General features: G+C 47.6%; 1 protein-coding gene across 3 annotated transcripts in view; it reads left to right on the top strand.

The window, feature by feature from the left end:
- The window catches only part of Tmem131l (transmembrane 131 like), a 167,360-nt gene extending 153,626 nt beyond the window's left edge, over positions 1-13,734 (top strand). For all 3 annotated transcript variants that reach the window (XM_076864819.2, XM_076864820.2, XM_076864818.2), the window contains exons 31-35: positions 983-1,065; positions 9,595-9,715; positions 10,715-10,806; positions 11,919-12,058; positions 12,689-13,734. In XM_076864819.2, the coding sequence (XP_076720934.2) occupies positions 983-1,065; positions 9,595-9,715; positions 10,715-10,806; positions 11,919-12,058; positions 12,689-12,964 (712 nt within the window). In that variant the 3' untranslated portion in view covers positions 12,965-13,734. The remainder of the gene's footprint in view (positions 1-982; positions 1,066-9,594; positions 9,716-10,714; positions 10,807-11,918; positions 12,059-12,688) is intronic.
- The last annotated feature ends 897 nt before the right edge of the window (positions 13,735-14,631 follow it).

The raw sequence follows: 14,631 nt of genomic DNA, 5'->3' as shown, positions 1-14,631 counted from the left end.
CCTTTGCTAAGACTTGAAACAAAGCCAAGCATTGATAATTCAGAGGATTTTTAAGAACCTAGTAGAAACTCACACATTTACAACTCCTCTGTATGATGTGTTCTGCAGCATTGGACAAGTATAAAAGTATGAACAACTCTAGCTGTTCCTCTGTGTGCTCAGGGGATTGTTTCCAGGACTCACTCCCCCGGGACACCAAAATCTGTGTATACTCTGGACTCTTAGATAAAATGGTGCGTGTTTGCGTATAACCCGTGCATATCCTCCTGTGCACTTTAAATCACCTCTAGATACTTGTAAAACTTAATGCACTGTAAACAGGTGTTGGAACGTGTTGTGCAGGGAATAGTGACAAAGAAAAAAGTCTGCACGCATTCAGGACAGGTGTAGCCATCACAGGCCTGGTGATGCCTGAGCATCTTCCTGCATAACCCTCAGCAACAACAGTATAACTTCTTCTAAATATTTTCAACCCATGGTCAGTTGAATCCACAGATGGGAACCCGTGGATTTGGAGGGCTGATGGACCTTTAATGATTGAGAGAACAGGGTAAGCCGGGAGAGAGTTTCAGAGTGGCAGGTGTAACCAGGTTTCCTGGGCACCTGCCTCCTGAGGACGGAGGGATGTAACTAGATGAGTGATGTGAAGAAGAAAACGCAGCTATTGGCCAAGGAAGGCGCCCTGCACTTTCGGTTAGAGGTAGAAAGTCAGCTCTGGACTAAGAATTGCTGCTGCCTGGCAGGAGGCAGACGGAAGTGGCAGGTTGCCTTAGTCACCTTGGTTAAATTTGTATTGTTTCATGAAAGCAAAACTTTGCAAGATCTCGGAAATTTGGTTCTTCTCAGCTCTGCTGTGCTTTTTTGTCTACATGATATTTTTGAGAGAAAGAACTCATGTAAAACCTCCATTGGACTTGGTAGTGAAATTCCAGTATGTTCTTACACAGAACACTCAGCAGTGCCTTCTTTGCTTGCCCCGCAGAGACGTGAGTAACGTCCCACAGTACCCAGAGCCCTCCCAGCCCGGCCTTCCTGCTGGACCCGCAGGTGCTGAAGACGACAAAGGTGAGGCTCAGCACCCCCGGGGCCTGCCTTCCTGGCTGGAGAACTTGAGGAGACAAAGCAGGGGGCAGAGTGGGAGTGGGGGTGGGGTGGCATCTCCAAGGTACACTTGGAATCACGGGGGAGCGTCAGCTTTGCAGACGGGCGACATCAGGGCCTCTGCCCTTGCCTTGCTGTGGTATCTTCTGACCTTCTGCACGAAACCCTCTCTGTGCAGCTGAGGCAGAGCTGTTCCAGCCCCACCGCTGGGTACAGTCGGAGCCCCTTGGCAGGGTCCACTGCTCTAGTCAGAGATGAGAGAGAACAGAAGGGCCCAAGAGAAGTGAGGCCCACTTGGAGAGCAAGCCAGGGGTGAGGCTTCCACACTCCCACCTGCTTCCCCGTTGCCTGGCCCTCTCCTTTTCCTGCTCCCCACTCACATTGTATTTAAAAAAAAAACAAAAACCTGTTAATCTAGCCTCATTGCCCAGGTGACCAGCCTTGTTTCTGCACAAGACCTAAAGCCAAGAGCTGAGCTCCCCGAGACTTGGGGAGGGAGTAGGGTGGGCAGAAGGAAACCTCTCCTCCAACGGGAGGTTCATTCCCGACGCCCCTTGATTTCCCTCTCCTTTACCCTGCTCTTCCACCTTTCTTTGTCTGTACCTTTAGTCTCCTCTCTTATTCTGGGGCCTCTTCCTTGCCAAATCAGGGTCAGGGATCCTGACAGGATACTCCTGGTGTCATTTAGCTTTAATACACCTACTTCCTTCTGCTCAGACAAATGAAAGCTGGATGTAAAATCTGCTCTATCCATTGGAGAATTTTAATTTGGAAATACAATGCCTCTGTGCTGTTCCTTGAATATGTTTTCCACTTGTCACATTATCAGCAGAAACGAATTATTTGTAAATTGGATCAAATGACGAGTCCAGTAAAGTAAATGTTTTTAATAAAAGGGAAATCTAAAATTGAATGGTTTGTAATTTGCTAAGGCAAGAAGAGGGAAGGCTTAGATGGTCCTATATTTGTTTCTATGAGGTAATTGAGGAAAGAGAGAATTTGATTAATGGCAGGGAACTAAAAATTCAAAACAGACACCTGGGGCTGGGGGTGTAGCTCGGGAAGAGCACATGCTGGCTTCACTCCTTGGCACCAAAACCCAAACCAGAAACCCTTTACTACTCAGTTTCTGGTTTTATTGTCAACCAGGGGGATGTGTATGTACTCTGGTGTTGTGATCCATGCGTATGTGTGTGCCTAGTGCCTTAACCCGCTCCTCCTTCATAGCCAGTACCTATTACACCTGGTCAGCTGTGACCATCCTTAGTTAGGTCCCGAAGTCACAGAAAAACAGCTTTTGCCTACAGTGTTCTGCCTTCAGAGTTTTGGCCTGTCCCTTCCTCCCCCAGCTCTGCACCTCCCTTCTTACGTGGCAGAAGTGCCCTGACCCCCAGGTGTAGTGGTTTCCTTGACTCTTCTCCCTTCCTTGCAATCAAGCCGCAGAACCCCTGTCTTTACACTCCATTGCCTCTGTCTCACTCTCTTGGTCCATCTTTCTTTCTGTCTTACTGGAAAGAGAAAAGCAATTTGAAACCTTTCAGGAAGCTCCTACACCCCTCCACACCCCCCACCTCGCTCCCTTCTCTGCGCCCCTCCTGTTGCAGCCTGTGGAGTTGTTGGTGCCGTTCTCTTGTCCAAGGCTGTTGTCGCGAACTTCTCATCAGTTTGTGTCTTCACAGGTCACTCCCATGCGCTCGCAAATATGCCGTAAGAATCCAGCAATAGCCCAGACCCCTTCTCCCCACTCATTTCAGTCACTGCTGCCCAACTTCTCAGCTCTTGTTCTTAGGGGACTCCTCAAAAGAATGGCCAGTGTCTGCCAATTCAGGTTCTTTTCCTCCTGTGCTCCGTAGAAGCCCTGCAATCCAGCTCTTGCACCTCCTCTCCACTGGAGCACTGCTTCTGGTCCCTGGTGTTTCCCCATTAAGTCCCTGGCCAGCTCTGACTCTGGTCTCCGTGTCACATGCTGTAGGTTCCTGATTCAGCGCCTCCTCACCTCCTCTCATGGTCATGGCCCTCCAGAGCACCATCTCTGTACCCCTTGTGGATCTCACCTATTTTCAGAGCTTTAAGTGACACTCTCTACCCTGAGAACTCCCACATTTATGTCTTCCACCTTCTCCCTGGAACTCTGGCATCATCATTGACTGCCAGTTTGACATCTTTTCCGGGGGTTCCAGCAGGTACCCCACATTACTTGCTCATCTCCCTCAGAACTGCTCTCCTTACAGCTTTCCAATCTTTCTGATTATTCAGGTCCCAAATCTAGGAGTCATCCTGGACTTTGCTTTCTTGTGTCTCAGAGATGCTGCAGTCTTATTCTGTCAGCAGGCCACCTACCAGACACCCCAGCATCTGGTCACTGCCCACCACCTCCACCATAGTTATCCAGGCCATCCTTACTTCCTACTAGTATGATCACAGTAACTTCCTAACAGGTCTCCCTGCTTTTACCCTGTCCCCATTGTTAACACAGAGGCCGGAATGATTGTGCTAAACACAAGTCAGATCACATCACTGGCACGAACCTCAAAGCCTCTGAGGTTCTTCTGCTACTTTCAAGTTCACAAGTTAGCTGCTGACATTTTGTATGAGCTGGCAGAAGACAAAAGCCACCTGGGTCCAAGACAGAAGGCTAACCCAGGAGGCTGCATGAGCATCAGCATGTTCATGTCCGCTCTCCTTGCCCCCAGTGCCATGGGGGTGACAGACAGGAAAGGAACCCTGAACTCAGGGAACCCGAGTCTTTTACCATGGGCAGGAGCCATTGTCTTTATTTTAGTAGACATTAAGCATACTTGCCCTTGTTCCAAAAGCAGATATTTCCTTTATCTTTGAGGCTTTGCCTAAAAGCATTCTTGGAAACATAGGCCAGAATCAAGGGGTTTCTGTTGGCACACAGTACAGAAACATGCAAGACCCATAGAGACGTGTCTTATGATATGCACACTTCTTGTTTCTATGTGTAGCCTTGGCTCCTGATTTTCTCCTGAGTGCATTGTTCTATTAGCAATTCTTTTTGATTTTTATTATTATTTGTAGATGGATACAATATCTCTATTCTGTGTATTTATTTTTATGTGGTTGCTGAGTATCAAAGCCAGGGCCTCACATGTGCTAGGCAAGCACTCTACCATTGGGCGACAACCCCAGCCCCAGCAATTCTTAATTAATCATAATTAAACAGAAGGTGGGATCAAGTCTATCTGATTTGTCACATACAACATTATAGCAGCTGCTATCAACAGGATTCTAAGCAGCAGAATGAAACCACCCTGCTGTTTTGACTTCAGTGTGCCCCAGAGAATCCAGCCCCATCCAGCCGAACAACTCCCATAAACCACTGAGGTCTATCTTAGGAAGCCAGGTGGCTTGCTCTGTAAGCCATTTCTGCATTGGCCTTCCCCTTGGCAGGAGGTGTTACTCTGGTATAGCAGAGTATGTTTATGATGGCACAGATTCCCCCTTGGCCTGCAGGAGGGCAACCCCATCATCCCTGACATCTCTGGGCAGAGAGATGCCTTCCAGGGTCAACATGATATCTTTGATCGCTGTGGCCTGGCCAGTACCAAGGACAAATGTCATACCACCTTTGGTTTTTGTTTTTTAAAGTTAGGGTGTCACTGTGTTGCCCAGGCTGACCTCAGACTCCTCCTGGGTTTAAATGATTTCCCACTTCAGTCTCTCAAGCCTGGATTATAGGCATGTGCCACCGCAGCCAGCTCATGCCACTTTTCTAGTTGGATGGACTCTGTCTCATAGTGATTACTACTCAGGCATGTTTAGGAGCAGGAAGTTGTCCCCAGCCTCATTTTTGAGCAAGCATCGTCATATGTAGGCTGCATCGTCTGTTGGTGGTATTTCTTCAAATACTCAGAGGTCTCTCAGACTTACCTCCAAGGAGCAAATCTCTGTTTTGGGGAGGGAGGCCAAGTTCCTGCCTGGCTTCCACACAAGAACAATCCTGGGGCACTTGCGTAGTCCTGGAAGGAGAGAATGCTGTTTACAGTTGTTGGACTTCCTTGGGTGGGACCTTCGTCAGTCAGAGTGCAGGTAGACCGTGTCCCCAGTGTGGCCTGGCTGGCTGGTAAACTTGGGTTCACAGTTCAGGTGGAAACAGTCTAGTGTGTTAAGGGAAGGCTAACGTAGACCTGTTTCCATGGCACCAGCCCGATGGCATCCACCTGTCCCACTTGTGACTGAGTGCTGTGTGGCAGTGACAGATAGGAAGACTGCACAGGTGCTGGCAGGTGTCTTGCCGAGGTGTCAGGAGCCAGGCCATCCCCTGGAAAGGGGCAGGAGGAGGTGATCCCATTGACTTCAGAGCCCTCTGGTGGACATGGGGAGTGGCACCACACTGTCAGTTGACAGCCGTTCAGCACCTCGAGCTGGCCTTGTCCTTCACCTTGATAAGTTCACACCTATCACAAGTATGGAGGTCATGGAGTCAGAAGTCTTTCTGAGTAGATAGTGGAAGAGTTGCTCAAAAGCTGAGCAATACCAGAGAGGGCAGGAGGTCCACCCGATGCTTTGGCTGTCAGCCAAAATTCTGGAAAGTCAGAGGTCAGACTGTCTTTAAAGGCTGCAGTGTGGCCAGGTTGGCTGTTCCCACTAGAACTGCACCACTGTAATCTGAAGCATGTTGGTGGTGGTGAGCCACACAGCCCCCGGGGGGGGTCACGGTCAGTGTAGTCCATGAGCCAGGAGTGGGCAGCTGCAGAACTGTGTGATGTGGCCTCCCTGACCTGAAACAGGTGATCTTTCAGCAGTGGTCACAGCCTGAAAGGCCACGGTAGCTAGTGGCCACAGCGGAAGCGTGCAGTCCTCCCCTCTGTGGGGTGGACCCAGCAGCCAGGATGGCAGTCTGGGTGGGGCAGACCCCACCGGTGGCTAGATTCCACCTGGTCTGAGCAGAGAATGGGCCCCAACAGGGGGCCTCTATTTCAGTGGCCTGGAAGCATAATGAGAAGCCAAAATTTGTTTCTGCATTTCACAGTCCCAAAGAGTCCTTTTTATTTTTTTATTAAATTGGAACTATTTTTTTTTTATTTGAGGTTTTTTTTTTTCAGATCCTGAATTTCTAAATCTATAATGGAACAACCACAGGATTGGGAATGGTTCTGAGATAGAACCGTTTGCTGATGAGAAAGTCCAATTCCAACTGGGAAAATTTACCCTGAGTCCAAGTCTTTTCAGTTTAGTGTTACAACTACCACCTAGAAAAATAAATCCAAGTATCCATCTGGGTTGAGGGAAAAGAGTTACTTACTTATGACTTCAAAAAATGGGACTCTGTAATCTAAAATTCCAAAAGAGTCAAATGGTGCTACATAAGACATTTTTTTTTTCCTTAGGAAGAAGGAGTTATATAGAAACTTCTAATTTTTTTCTTCTACTCTGTGACCAAAGTCGAAGGCAGGTCATACTCTAAGGCCCATCACACCTTCTTAACTAAAAAAACTATTCATGCTACTTTTCTTCCAGCTTGGGCACATGGAAAACTAACTCTACTGTGCTATGTGACTTCACAAAAAAGGGTGAATAAAACTGTAGTACAGCAGCCTCTCATCTTGGGAATGTGGATAGGGTTCCATCAGGGACTCACACTGGGCCTGCTTTGACCATTCTTTTGATTAAATGTAAGCATGCATTTACAGGGTTAGCTGCTATGCAATCTGCTCCTTCTACATATATTTCTATATGTAGAAATAAAAATAGCAAACTGATGAGAGCCATAGCCAAGTAGGAATGACGCATGGCAATTTCCTTGTCAGCCTACCCAATGTTGCTTAGAGGGAGGACTCTGCATTGTGGAAATGGGCTTGCCTTGGACCCAGGTCATTTGCAGTGACATTGCATGAATATTTGAGAAAGGTGACCCTGCTCAAGGACCAGGGTGGATCCGGATTTAGGGTGGATCCTGCTGGGAATAAGGGGGTTCCAGGTTTAGGGTGGATCCTGCTGGGAATAGGGCGTATCCTGCTGCCTCAGGCGCCCGCTCCTTGAGTTCCCTTTGAGTTCTTGCGGGGTTCTGAGAGTATTGGTACGCAGAGCCCGGTGGAGGGAGTGGATTTTCCTATAACGTGCCGGTGAGAGTTCGGGAATAAAGAATTGCTGTTTGAATCTACAAGGCTGTGAGTGGCTCCTGATTTTGTGCCCAGCCAGACTTCGGCAGCAAACATTCCAAGACTTTTGAAAAAGTCAGCGACGGCTTCTTTCTCCAGGAGAAAAATCCCTGTTTTCATTCAAAAATGTGGATTTACACGAGAAAATAGGTATATTGGACATGAAATCAGTCTTGGTATCTTGTCTTTATGCTTCTTCACCACATCAAAGGGTAAACTGCAGGCCTGGGGCTGCTCAGTGGTAGAGCGCTTGCCTTGCATGTGTGAGGCATTGGGTTCAATCCTCAGCACCACATAAAAAGATAAATAAAGGCATTCGGTCTATCTACAACTACAAAAAAAAAAGGTAGTGGGGGTTAACTGGAAAACTGGACCTTTGTTTCTGTCCAGTAAATTCATGTCACAAAATGAACAGAATTTAGAGATATATGTAACTTTCTAACATCTCTTTTTTCAAATTACAACAAATATTTGGCATTTACTGCTGCAATCTCAAATGTGCTTATCATAATAGTGGCTGAAACTGGAACGCATGCTTAAAAACCCTGAAGTCATCCACACTTGCCATTTATTCGTTGTCTTGTTTGGAATAAAAGGCAAAGAATTCACAAATACCATGACCTAAGCACCTGTTTCAAATTAAACATCAGCCTTCTGCTTGCAAACATTTTTTTGATAATTAAGCAAATTGCAGAAGACTCGTATCAGTTGCTTTTTACTTCCTGGAGAAGTCAGTAGGATAACTGCATCCTAAGGGCTTCTTTCTGTGTTGAATCTGAAAGGTGGAACAAAAGAAAAGCATCGTTTCCATCCCAAACCATGGAGGTAATGGGCAGCTTTCCCTGTGGTGATGTGTATCCCTCCGTATTTCAGTTAGGGAAAGTGGCTGGATGAAAGAAGCAGGTCTTTCTGCTCTAGAAGATAACATAGAAGTATCTGCCATGTTCTGAGTTCAGAATTTTGTTTTGAGATGAACATAAAAGCACCTGGATTTTTTTGTCAGGAAATATTTGTCCTGTGTGATGAGGATTCTTGCATGGTCCAGCAGATGCAATCAGCTTCCCAGGGCCCTGCTTGCCCCCTGCCCAGAGGCCAAATGGCCAGGTGACCGAGGCACCCCTCACTCTGTCGTCTGTGGCTTCAAGTAGCAGGCTAAACTGTTAGGACAATCGCTGTGAAGTCTGTTGTGAAGACACGAGGTTTCCGCTAAACCCAAACATGAGTGAGCCATCCATCTGGGGAACCTCAGGGAATGGAGGGCCCCACTGAGCCAGCAGCTTTGCCCCAGATGGCAGAGTGGACACCAAGTTTACCCAGAGGGACAGCGGCCATTTATTCCCATAAAGCAGAAACGTAGGTAAGGCCAAGCCAGCTACTCGGGCATCCGCCTGTTGGCGCCAGCTGTCATCACCGGCCCAGATGGAAGCCTCCGTGTGGTGGGGGCGTGTTACAGGAGAGGAGCCTGAGCTTAGGGAACCCAGATCTTGTAAGGGGCAATAAGCTTGCCTGCCCTTTGCTCCAGAGGCAGAGCCTACATTCCCCGAGGGTCTCGCTTAGCAAAATCCTTGAAAAGATCGTCCAGAACAGAGGCCACCAGCACTTGCACCCTACAGAAATGGGAGAGCCCTGTGGGGCCTTGTGTCCCGCAGCCATGCTGCCCAGGACCTTCCATGGCTTCCCATGAGACTCAAAGGCGGTGCCCAGATGCTTCAAGGGGCCGCAAGCTGTGTTCTCACCGTCAGTTCTCTAGCCTCACCCCCCATCCTCACACCCTCTTTTTGGCCACACTGGGCCCCTTTCTCTGGAGACTCACCGGGCACACGGCTTTAGGGCCTTTGCAGACTGCCCCACCGCGGGCATGTGATTCCCCTTACCTGGTTGACTCCTTCCCTGTCCTCAGGCACATCTGCAATGGGAGGTTCCCTCAGAGGAGCCTTTGACTGTCCTCATTAAAATTGCTGTTTGTCGTCGTAGTATGTAGGACTGTCTGCCATGGGTGCTTGTTTTTTCTTTTCTGTTTATCTCTGTTCACTTGAATGTACTCTTTCATGGCTGCATCCCGGTATCTGTATTGGGGCCTTACAGAAAGTGAGCCCTCTCACACCTGCTGAGTAGTGAACGCACGCTGTCCTCCAGGTCGGGAGGTAATCGTGCACCACCTGAAGCAGAGATTAAAGTGACCTGCTGTATTTCAGCATGGATCCTGAAATGACCCCAGAAGAGGTCTGGGAAGGCACAAGTAGTCAGTATGCGTGGGTGGTATGGGGTAGTACTTTCTGAAAAGGAGACACGTTGAACTGGGTGTTAGAGGATGGATACCTAGGGCTGAGTGGAAGAGGGGGACTGAGGACCTTGTTCTCTTCCGTAGGTCTGTACCCACCCGGAGACCTGTGGCCCCCACAGCCAGTGTGTCTGACAAACAGCCTGAGCTGCGCTTTGGAGAACAGGGCACCCGGCGTGCTGCAGGAGCCCGCCCCGGTCCACAGCAGGTGCGCTGCCCCCCCCCCCCACTGCTGTCACCCCACTGAGCCCAGGGCTCCCGGTTGGAATCTGAGTTGTCTGCTAGGAAGTCCCTATAAATATTAGGGGGCACCTGCTACTTCAAGGGGCTAAAGCTGTGTGTCTTCTCCTGCCTTTTGGAATTATGGTGTTAGAAAACAAGAAGCCAGGCGTTGAGAGAAACCGGAGTAAAAGCTGGTCGCCCTGTCATGACTTTCCTTTTTTTAAAATTGAAATAGTGACCTATTCATACGTGAGGCAAATTTGAAAGACTCAACGCTCCATCCATGCCCCCTCAGCAAGAGAATTCCATTTTTTCAGAGCATCACTCTTGAACACATTTAAAATTTGAAAGAATCAAAGAACTTGAATGTCAAAAAGTAGTTGACACAATACTAACTTCTTAAATTCACCATTTGGTGTAAATGTCACTCAATTTGGGAAACTTGAGACAATGTTGATATTTGTTTGATCACAGAACCCATGGAAGGTTTTGGGGTCAGCATATTACAACAGCCTTTACTGTAACCACCCTCGTTTCTGTAACGAGAGCCACTCAGCAACCGTGATCAACATATTGTGAGCTGCAGTGTTTATAGGGGTGACTGCCCTGAGCCGGTCCTGCTGGGAGTGGGAGGAGGACATTTCAGTAGCTGAGTCCTCTGGGTGTGTGTAAGAGTCATTCTTTGCCGGGCTAATAAAGCCTTGGCCTTGGACTCTGTGTCTGTCTAGACTTGACAAACATGGTAATAAAGAATTGCACACCTTGCCAGTGCCATCCGTCCTGCAGAAGGCAGGTCATTGGCGATGACTATTCAGTAAATCTTAGATTCTGTGACTGGAGAAAGTACATCTTTTATTTTCCTAAATTGGGGAATTTGTAGGTATGAGGATGCTGGGAAATAAAATGATTTTCCTCTTTGACTATTTAATTTTCCACTTGACTATTCTCATCCTGATTCTGAAACTAGATGTCTTGTGTTTTGTAGCAGTTTCATCGACTGGAGCGCAACTTGCGAAGGCCAGTTTCCCAGTGTGTACTGCCCGTTGGAACTGAACGATTACAATGCCTTTCCAGAAGGTAAAAGCTGGAACGTCCCAGTGACGTTATCTTACATGGCCCTCAGAAATTCTCAGTCTGGCGGCTTCTGCATGTTACCCTGTTCTGTTTAGTTCTCTAAATGAGGTAGAACTGGGTCATTTGTACTTATGTGGCCCAAACAGGATGGGTGGTTTGTTGGATGGCTGGGGCCCTGGTTGTTTGCTGGTTTGTTTTGTTTTTAGGGAGGCAGATCCCATATGAAACAGAACCTATTTATTTGTTTTCCATGTCCTGAGGGACTTGCCCCTGGGGGTGGTGCTACAAAAGGAAGGAAAGGAACTTAGTAGAGGACAGTTGTAGACATGGGGTCTGAGGCATCTGTCATAATAAGGAAGAGGTGTGGGATTTCCTTGATCACCTGGAAAAGGCTCTGATTTTCGATTACAGCCTGATCGTGGTTTTTCCTACCAGAGCTGCCTTTTCCAGGAAGGGCTGTGGGGACACGCAGTGCTCTTTGCTAACCACAAGGGGGTGCTCTGGTAACTTTCTTTCTGGGTGTGTGAGGCTTTGTGTTTACTATTTTGTTGATATCTAAGTAGTTGGCTCGCACTTGCTCTACCAGGCCTTGTGGTTCATGGGCAGGTGGCTGAAGCAGGCACAGCAGGTAATTTTTTTTAACTGGGGGAGTGTGGCTTAATGGTAGAGCACTTCCTACAGTGAGACTCAGCATCACCAAAAACAAATAACAAAGAACTGTTAAGGGGCTCAGTGGTAGAGTGCTTGCCTGGCCTATGTGAGGCACCACCTAAAAATAAATACAAACATTTAAGAACTGGTAAGAATCTTGTCACTGTTCAAATCTATAGTAATATTTGAAGTGTGCTTTGTGTGTTGAAAAGATTACCACCAAATACAGAAAAACAGGACCCAAGAAGCCTTTCCCTATTGAGGGCTCCACAGGTGGTGTGTCTCATAGACAGGTTTAACCTTGAGACTGACGGTGCAATGACCCCCTGGTCCGTCCACACAGAGTTAAGTAACGTTTGTCTTTCACTTGGCAGTAGAGTAAGACCTTGACATCTTTTTGCCTAAGACGGAGAATTCAGTTCTATGAAAATGTTCACCCGTGTTGCTGTCTCCTGTTCTTGTAGAAAACATGAATTATGCCAACGGCTTTCCTTGTCCTGCAGAAGTTCAGACCAGTTTTATCGATCACAATTCTCAGTCGACCTGGAACACCCCACCCAACATGCCTTCCGCCTGGGGACACGCCAGTTACGTCAACTCTCCGGTAGGGGCAGCTCTGGGTCATTTCATCCTTCTTTGATCCTTTAGCGCAGCGTTCAGTTCAGCCAAAGCTTGGCCAGTTTTAAGTCACAGAAGCCCCCTCTGGCCACCCTCTGGAGGAAGCTAACATGTGGTCAGACAGGTGGGCACCTGCAGAGCGTGACACTCTGGCCTTCCCCACTGAAAGAGTCCTCTGAGACCGCATCAGGCAGAGGTCATAGATGACCTCTTGTCATTGGGGCGAGAAAGGCCCCGTGTGACACAGCTGTCTTTATGTGTCTCACTGCCCTTTTCCACTGCGGTTCAAGATGCAGTGAAAGTCCCAGGAAGGTCAGTCAGGGGTTGGGGTCAGCGATAGGGCCCAACACCTTCTTTTTCACCACATTTTATCCTTTTTTTTTTAAAATGAATTTATGGAGGGCATTTGGCTGTGAGTCCTTCCTTAGATTGCAAAGCTTATCCAGTTAGGTGAGGACTTCACAGCAGTCCTCTTTGAGCAAAATGGAGTAGAAGGTAATTTCCAGGCGACAGGGTTGGTGGGGGGTGGTGTCCTTGGGTCCTTGTTCAGCCTTGACGTTGCCTCTCCACAGCTTCTTTTTGCTTTAACCTTTCCTTCCCTCCCGTTATATCCCAGCCCTACCTCACCAGCACCCGAAGCTTGTCTCCAATGTCTGGACTTTTTGGTTCTATCTGGGCCCCGCAGAGCGATGTGTATGAAAGTTGTTGCCCGGTCAGCCCCACCCCAGAACACTCAGCCCACATGGAAAGCCAGGCGGTCGTGTGCAAGGAGTACTACCCAGGGTTCAACCCGTTCCGTGCCTACATGAACCTGGACATATGGACTTCCACAGCAAATCGGAATGCCAACTTCCCACTGTCCAGAGACTCGAGTTACTGTGGGAATGTGTGAAAAGAATTGGATTTTTAAACAATGTGAATAAAAAGGCTTGTGTTTTGATTACTAGCGTAAACTGGTTGTTGAGATAGATTGTGACATTGGCGGATATTTTGGCACTTTTATATGAAAATAAATTTTTTTATGAAATCTGGGTGCTCTATTTTTTTGTAAACCCTTTATAAATCAGTGGAAGAAGACTCGCCACCAAAATGTCATGACTTTCACAGTCCAACAAATGTGTCAGGCATGGCCAGGATTTTAAATCAGAACAAGGGAGACTTCTAAGAAGGTTAAGGGTTGAGAACGAGTGACTGCCTGGGTTTCCCCTCCCTGGGTGCCCAGGGAGCTTTCAGAACATGGAAGGTGCTCATTCTCGGAATTTCCGATTTAATTGGTCTGTGGCTCAGGCAATCAGGATTTTCCCCAAAAGTTCTCCATGGATTGTCACGTGCAGCCAGGGTCAAGCACTTGCCTGATGGACACTGCTCAGGGCTGGAGGAGCGCTGGCCTCTCCCTGGGGCTGCTGGGTCTTGGCTGCTGGAGTAAAGCAGAGAGCCTCATGCTACACTCCTCAGCCCCCTGCTCTGGCTGGGACTATTCCTGCCCCTCCACCAGGCCAGTCACTGGGGCAAGGACAGCAGCCGGCACATTCTGGTAAGTGTTCAGTTGCCCTCCCAGGAAGCAGGCTTAGCCTGAATTCAAGTATTTAGGGGTTGTTAGGTCATAATGCATGTTTGCCAGACCAGTTTGTACCTGCTTGTCGTTGATGTTAGAAGTGCATCGCGGTGGAATCATCTATTTGCTGTGTGTAAACTTGGAAGACGTTTTTAACTTTTAATAAAAATATGTTATTTTTACATATAGTTTTGTCTTTATTGGAAATTTCAAGTTGGAGTGGTTTTTGGGCGGAATGCTGCATTTTTGCCTGCTTGGAATGAATTCCTTTTGGCCATGATTGAGTGGGGGCCTGGGGAAGGAGAGCAGGTATTATGTCCCTTTAGGACTACCCTTTTGCAGGGAGCTAACCCAAGCTCGCTGAGCTGCTGGAGAACCCTAAGGTTGCCCATTTAGGGACCTGGTGTGGGTGAAGCACCCTGCTTTCTGCCCCCAGTATTGAATAATGTTAAATTTTTATTTTTTTCCCTAGGTGTCTAGCCAGGAGAGAGGTGGACTAGCTGTGTTCACGGCAGCATTGTTCACAATAGCCAAAAGGTGGGAAAAGCCCACAAGTCCACTCGCAGATGATGGATAAACAGACTGTGGTACATCCATTCAGTGGAATATCGTTCTGCCTTAGGAGTGAAATTTGGATGCATGCCCCAACATAGATGAACCCTAGAAACATTATACTAAGAGAAATAAGAAAGACACCTTTAAGTGAATGAACACTCACTTCCAGTTTCCTTGTTAGTTAATTTAATCCTAGGACTAAGGCAGTATGCCAGTACAATGAGGATTTTTACCTGCTTTTGTATATATAATGGAATAAAAATGTATTGTTACTATTTTCCTGATGGGACAGTGAGGGCTAATGAAAGCAGAAAGATAAATTAGGACAGTAGTCTTGAGGCAGAACTTATATCTCATGTGTCTACTTGTCTCTGGTTGGAAAGTATTCGATCCTGATAATGCTTTGGGATTTCTTTTTTTCAGCAACTGAAATCATTTTTAATTTTTTT

Source organism: Callospermophilus lateralis, chromosome 8, assembly GCF_048772815.1.
Source record: "Callospermophilus lateralis isolate mCalLat2 chromosome 8, mCalLat2.hap1, whole genome shotgun sequence".
NCBI classification, from domain to species: domain Eukaryota; kingdom Metazoa; phylum Chordata; class Mammalia; order Rodentia; family Sciuridae; genus Callospermophilus; species Callospermophilus lateralis.
The sequence above is the reverse complement of the archived record's forward strand: the minus strand, read 5'-3'. Positions and strand labels throughout refer to the sequence as shown.